The sequence below is a fragment of the Brachionichthys hirsutus genome, unplaced genomic scaffold (assembly GCF_040956055.1).
Source record: "Brachionichthys hirsutus isolate HB-005 unplaced genomic scaffold, CSIRO-AGI_Bhir_v1 contig_245, whole genome shotgun sequence".
In the NCBI taxonomy this organism is placed as follows: domain Eukaryota; kingdom Metazoa; phylum Chordata; class Actinopteri; order Lophiiformes; family Brachionichthyidae; genus Brachionichthys; species Brachionichthys hirsutus.
The window spans coordinates 110,337-117,864 of record NW_027180450.1 but is presented as its reverse complement, the minus strand read 5'-3'; the positions used below and the strand labels follow the sequence as shown (position 1 = coordinate 117,864).

At 43.6% G+C, this 7,528-nt stretch overlaps 1 protein-coding gene across 1 annotated transcript in view; it reads left to right on the top strand.

Annotated features, from left to right (window-relative positions):
• The window catches only part of LOC137914989 (rho GTPase-activating protein 7-like), a 53,459-nt gene continuing 45,931 nt past the window's right edge, over positions 1-7,528 (top strand). Inside the window, exons 1-3 of the mRNA XM_068758466.1 lie at positions 1-1,827; positions 6,074-6,208; positions 6,309-6,422. Coding sequence (XP_068614567.1) covers positions 1-1,827; positions 6,074-6,208; positions 6,309-6,422 — 2,076 coding nt within the window. The remainder of the gene's footprint in view (positions 1,828-6,073; positions 6,209-6,308; positions 6,423-7,528) is intronic.

Genomic DNA, 7,528 nt, shown 5'->3' with positions numbered 1-7,528 from the left:
ATGCCAGTGGCCATGCGGAAAAGGAGTTGGGAGGAGCATGTGACTCATGCTTCAGGGTTACAGTACAGCTACGACGATCTGGATTTAATCTGCTGTCACGGCGTGGACAGCGAGGGGCCTTGGATTGGGGCAGGTGCTTCCAAACAAGGTCGACGAACACGATGCTCCTCTATGCCCGAGGGCCGTCGCCAACTGTCCACAGAGGAACTCGCTCGGACATGTGAGACGCCCGCTTCGATTGTGAATTATGTCCCTGATTCTGAAGCATTGGGGTTAAAAGAACGCAACGCAAGTGTCCCTCTGGATTTGCAGGAGGAGTCAGTTGACGGCCGTCGTGACTTGGCAGATGTTGACATTCCCCAGGGGGCCTCCGAATCTGAGCATCTCCAAATCGCAAACATTGTAAATTCTGGCGAGTCTCACTGTACCTCAAATAGTGGGACGTCTACTTCTAATATTTCTTGTGGAATGGATAATGCCGGTCACAGTGAGAAAGCCATCAACGATGAAGGTGAAGTTGGCGCCGAGCTTATCCAGAGTTACAACATCTGCAGTGACAATAATGTCTTTAAAAGTCCACATATCTTTGGCGAAGAGACACAATGCATCTTTATCTCCTCAAACAATGGGCCTTCACTGTTGGAATCTGCTGGTGAACAGCATGGCAAACTTCCAAATCAGCAGGAGACAAAGGAGAGCCGTATAGAGGGTTACAGCAGACCTCTAGAATTCCCTGAGGCAGCACAAATCCAGCGCTCTGCTGCTGAACGGGAACCTCAAACTGACCGCCCAGATGTAGAGGGAAAGAAGGTTTCCATCTCTGGGTGTCGTGATGCAATTGGTACGTTACCTGCTGGTGAGCTTTGCAGTTCAGTTCGTGTGATGCAGAGTGACTTGGTCTCGCAGACCAGTAAAGCCACGGAACCAGCTGTGCCTTTACTGGCAGAAGCATGTGACCGAGGATTAACTGAAAGATGGAGCAAGGATTCTTCTACCAAGATGCGTGGATTAAATGGTCCAGGCACTCGGAAAGAAAATGCAAGTCTTACACGTCACTCAAGTGACAGTCACGGAGGAGAGCAAGAGCAAAATGACTGGACGGAATTACTGGATGAGGCTCGTGTTGGTGAACTGTCCCACCAGACTTTGGAACGGCACAATACTGAGACAACAGCACTGAGCATGCCTCAGGCATCAGATTGTGCACAAGCAGGAAGCAACGAGGAGTCAGCAGATGTCACGGGACGAATAACATCATCTGATATTTGTTTGAAAGGTCAGTGCCACTCTTTGACAGCGATTATTCAGCATGCAGACCAGAGGCTCTCCAAAGAGCCGTCTCTCTGCGAAGGTCCAACCATTGCTCAGCAGTTGGAAAACAGCTGTTCAAAACTGGAAAGCATCCCAGAAGTCAGCCACGTAGAGCTGGATGACACCCCTTTCTTGGATCTCCAGCAGAACTCCGATTTCACCCGAGGTCCAGAAGTTCAGCATGCCCACGCAGGCGATGGGCATGTAGCCACTGAGCAGCCCATCGACACCCCGTCACCATCGTCTGCAGAGGACCACACTGAGCTCCAGCCAGAAGGACTCCATGGTAACCGAGAGGTCTCGGGATATTGCTTCAGTGAGTCACCAGCCTCTAAGGTAGCAGATGGTCAGACGCAGGACCACAGAGCAGCTGCCACAGTATCTAGAATGGAGGAGACAGATGAGGATGTGCACACAGTCACTGACAGAGAAACACAACCAGCCACTCTGCTTTCAGACAAAGAGGACGAACCTGAAGACAGGAAGGACAGCGTGGTCAAAGTGCGCATGAGAAAGGTGAGACTTTTTATTATTATTATTATTTTATTATAGATATGAATGTAGTAGATCACACATGCTTTAAATGTATGTTGTCTTCAGCACCTTGAAACTAACTTAGCTGAGGTAACTTCCTTGAAATATATGGCTTACAAATCATTTCTGTCCCACGCTCTGGCAACCATCCCGGCAAACAATGACTTAACTCAGAAAGACTTAGCAGATCTGTGACTTGGGGGGGGCAGATCTGTGAAATGTTTTACCCGTTCTCAACTGCTCATTGCAAAACAAGGTCCTATAAGGGCATGGAGACTGGAGGGGACTGGAGGTTGAAATAATCTCTGTGGTGGAGGGCTTAAACTGCTTTTACAGCCAATACTGTGTTTTGTACTATTTATACTGCGCCTGCCACTGGGCTCGTTAGGTACAGTCGAGTGATAAAAATGTGAGATAAAAATGTCGGTGATAAAAATGTTGAAATAAAGCAATGGCCCTAGAACTGACAACATTCTGGTTCACTCTTTCTATTTGTGCAAGAGTGAGCCAAACGCTGTACAAGAACCCCAGGAAGACTAGCTGATGCCACGGTATCAACTAATGGGGATCCTTTTTAAATAAATAAATCCATTAATTGTGTTCCAGTGTACGTGAAGCACACATGCAGACAAGTACGATGTTGTCAAAAGTAAAATTCTTCAATCACTAGGTTGACTTTCAGAATGTTATCACTGTGCAGTGTTAGTGTGTTTGTTGCATATATAAGTAACACATGTGTATTGTTTAATTTATGACACAGTTTAATGTCACTGCATATGGACTGTTAAGCTACATGCATCTGCCAACATCTGTAATTCTTTTACAAAGACATAACCGATACACTTCTATTCTTTTCTCCATTGTGTAGCCGCATAAGATAAACAAGATAATTTGTTTTTCTCCCGGATCATGTGCGCCTTGTGATGTGACACAGTATTTATCAGTCGGAGCACCTCGTGTTGGGTGACGTGGCTGACACTGTTACTCTTATGTCTGTAAGCCGTGCCTTTAACTTGCTGGAATAGAAACTCAGCCGTCAGTTTAGTAGGTACTCCTCGATAAATCTTCATCTAACATCATCTAATTCAGATGACCTGAAACAAAACTGAAATGTGAAAGTGTTTATTTGCAAACAATCAGAATAATGGTGATTAGCAGAAGGCTGCAGGTTGTGGACCTGTTGAATTGTACTGTTATATTGCTATATTTTTCTTTTGCGTGACTGTTTTATGTTACAGTATTAATGATGGAAACCCGGCGCAGTCATTGCATCGGCAGTGAAAATTTAAAAAATACAATAATTAAGAGGTAGAATGACTACAACTATAAATAATAAAATAAAAGCTTTATTAACCAAAATTAATATGAGATACACATCTTTGAAACATCTGCAAAGCCTTGGTGAAAATGCATTATATGTAGTTATTGGTTTTAAGGAGGCATATAAGTGCAATCCTCCCCATGGCAATCATTTCCAGAGTTTACCGACAACAGTTTAATGAGATCTTCCTGAGACCGAGTAGTAATAAGACACACCTGTTACAAATTAACCCATTTAGCAACTTAAACATGCTTCTTTTGGGGCATTCCACAGCTCTGCCAAGGTTTGGCATCAAATCCAGGGAAAGCACATATTTACAGAAATCCTTTCAAAAGCTGAGGGAAAATACTAAATGTGCTGTATTGGTCTTTCTGTCTGTCAAATTGAGTTTATAAAAGAAAAAAGAGAAAAAATCATTGTATTTATACAGCATCACAATTTTATTGGATTTGGATTTACTTTATGTTTGCATTAATATAGCATTAAGTCTGTGTTGGCGCAGAAGCCTTGGAGGCCCTCTTAGTCATGACCAATGATGAGGTCATCGCATCATCTGCCAGAAATGAGTGAAGGGACATGGAAAACCAGTGTCACTCTCATAGCCACGAGCTCCAATTTCACGTTCAAGGAGCGCTTTGGAACTTTATATTAAACCTTTTTGAAATAAGCCTGGTCACTGGTGCTCGAAAAGAAATGCTCAGCCGTAAAGGCGCCAATGGCGATCCATCCGCCATATGGTGATGACTTGCTTCCTCTCCGCACCAAAGGTTTTCCATCATGGGATGTATTTACATGCTGTATGAAATGAGTTTACTGCATGCGCTTTGGGGAAGGTTATGAAGACAGAAAGGAAATCAAGTGGATCCATTAGCATCCCCGTGGGAGGTAACATACTCAAGATAAAGGGCATAAAATCCCTAAAATGATGCTTGGATCACCTGCTGGATTACAGTAATCATTAGGTCCTCATTGAACCATGTTGTTCTGCTTGTTGTTGTGGATTCAGTTAATACAATAAACCCATCTGGTTTGAATAACATCTGGAGATTAACCTGATATTGGGCTTTGTTGCAGTATTTGCTTTAGCAACAAGACTTCAGCCTAAACTCAGGGCCAACATGGCTCAACTGTCGTTCATTAGACAACAGAAGATCTAATTTAGCCAAATCTGTCTCTTTTTACCTCTGACCATTTTTTACTAATCCGATTGGATCGGTCTCAAATCAAAAGATGAGGGAGCATCTAAAGACCACCCAAACAATGAGAATGCCTTCCTTAAAATTTGGTCTATCTAAGGTGGCTGACATCGCTCCGCCCTTTATTTTGCTGTGCCACTTTGTGATTATTTCTACCATCTCAAGCCAGATGCTTTTGTTCATTCAGCGAGGCTCTGTAAAGATATCTTTGTTTTTCCTGCAACACAATGGATCATTGTGAAACTTTGCCAAGTAGAAAAAAACGTAAATGAGATGTGCACAGCCGAGAGGAATACCAATGAACACATCGATGCATGGCACTTTTCTATGAGACACATGGCCCTTGATGTCTGTTTGCTTCCTCAGTGAACTCAATAGGATTTCAACAATAATGGGACACTAAATGTGATCATAAGTCATAAGATGTTTCTCGGGATGGGAGCCAGCAGAGCTGCAGCTTGTTTATGATGATGTAGATTGGATCTGGATCCCAAAGACTGTGGGCCTGACACACATTAATGAATGTAGTCATCACGACACACCCATAGCAAACTCGAGCAAAACAAAATCAAAGCCTCATTAGCTACTTCACAGCATATGAAAGGTTTTTATCCCTTACTTTATCCTGCAAAGTCTTACTTTATCCTGCGAAGTCAAACAGGGCATGTTAGAGATTGTGACAAGATAATTGTTTGGGACAAATGAGCCGGCCATGTGATGCAATTTATTGAGGCTCTCGACAGTTTATTCAGACAACCACAACCAAAAGGCCTGGATAAAACACAGAGGGAGAGGAAAACTGACAAATATACCGTGTTAAGAACTGCAGATTTTTTTTTCTAATTTTAGAAAAGGCTCGCATTGTATCAAACAAAAGCCGACAGAGGTAGCAGCAACAAAGGACAGCGTGGTATAGGCGAGTATTTAGCTTGACTTACTGGAGACACGCCACCTGGGGTCAGTGTGAGATCCTTTATCACGGTGTGAGACTGAAATAATGAACAGAGAAGATTCCAACGCAAACACATTGACATCTTGATCATCCTATGTCAATGATTACATAGCGGATGAAAGGTTGCAATTGTGGGTAAAGCAAAACAAACCGACTGAGACTATTTTGCAGTACAGGAAAGAGAAAGTGCACAAGGTGAAAGTTAGAAAGTCAATAAGGCCTAGAAAGGAGAAGCAGCAAGCAGGGAAACAGCTCACCTATTAGGATGCCACTCTGCAATCCATTTCTTATGATGGATCAAAAGCCAAAATTTACACCCGGTGTTGTCAAACATGAAATCAGTCTGATAGTAATTATTTGGTGGTTGTAAAAAAGAAAAAAGAAACACAGATGTTTTGGTCTTTTCAATTTGAAAAGGTAAAGTTTTATAGTGGAGGCTGGAATGTGTCTGTAAAGATACTCTGTAAAGATACTCTGTCATCAGGGCCGCTGTACATCTCCTCGTAGAATAAATTCAGAGGGGCTTGTACGAAAATGTCTTTGTGGGCTGGAAGAAATTCTTCCACACCAACTTCTCCATAGTCCAGAACTGGCACTTAAAAAAAAAAAAACAACTGGAGCAGCACATATGATTCTTTGTCCTTATTACTGGCTGCATGGCTGGTCCACTAGGAGAAGGGTTCAGCTTTTTAGCGCATCAGCTGGTTGCCAAAGAAGTACTGGTACTACATGAATTCACTTCTGCATCACTTTGTTCAGTGTGAACATGCCCGTCTGGACTCAATGGTGCTGCTGCTGATCAAGTTGGACCAGCTGGACCAGGAAATTGAGAATGCCCTCGGTGCCACCTCTTCGACTGACAGCACGCCGACCCTTCATCGCCGGACACTTCTGGTACTTCTGTTGATGAAATACTGAAATAATGGTGAACGTTTGTTTTTAACACAACAATGCCATACCTATGATGTCATCGCTGTTTTTTTTACCTGTGCAGGAGCTTGATGTAGGAGTTGTGCCAGCAGCAACACAAAATCCTCCTCATCTGCCCATTCCTGCTGTCTCCAGCGCAGGACCAACGCAAGCCTTTGGAGCAAAACCCAAGAATGGGGTAAGTCGGTTGCTCTCTATCGTATCATTATACGTCAAAACACCACAGTCAGCCAGCAGGAGGTGACCATCTGGAAAGAAAGCATTTTAGTACAGAAATATCAACAGAGCATTTTATTCCCATTCATTCGCTCTTGTTTTGTTTCTAAAATTCATCAGCAGGTTTTTGAGGATCATTTTTTATTCTTACAGTTTTCGCAGTTTTCACATTACCAAATAAAATCCAGAGGAAATACAAGAAATGTAATCCTCAGTGATTTCTTCAAGATCTCAAAACCGTTACAGGTGTCTTACAGGGATCTGGCTTCTCTCGTGTTTGTGTGATTAAACAGGATTAAATGGAGGTACATTGTTTTTAGTTCAGAACATTGGACATAGCTGTCCAAAGGTTTTAATAGAAAAACCCCAAAACCAAACAGAAAACACACACACGCACGCACACACACACACACACACACGCACACACACTTAGGAGGAATGCACTCCAGCACTGTGGGCTTAGTCAAGCAGACGTTAAGACTCTATAATTAGCTGGTTCCATAGATCGAGGCCGCTTCACCCCAACAATGGGGTCAGAAGGGGGGGTCTAGAGGTGAAAAAGCAGGTCAAGGGTTTGGGGGGGACACCCTTCAAGTGAGACGTACATCCACAAACCCCTTGCTTGCTCACTTAATGACTTTGTCAGCCTTGCTATGCTATTGTCTTCAGAAAGAGGTCAAATTGAACGAGGCCAGTCGCCGGGGGTTGAGCAGTCAAGCAGGCATTTAGAAGTCGGTGCTAGAATGGAACTGATATAAAAAGGGATTTTAATGACAAGAATCGGTGTTTGGTGAGCTGCTGTTGTAGCCGCAGCTAGCCTGGGGCGAGGGCGCCAAATCGGCCCTCCTGACTACCACCGACATTCACTCAATCACATTCACACAGGCAATGTGGGTAAAGTGTCTTGCCCAAGGACACAACAACAGTGTACACGTGCGTGTGCCGGAGCCGGGAATCGAACCCCCAACCTCCCGCTCAACCACCTGCGATACAAAATGGGATATTGCTCAATGCAGATAAAGATGTTTCTGTTGCAAAATATAAAAGCCAGAACAAAACAAAGTTCGG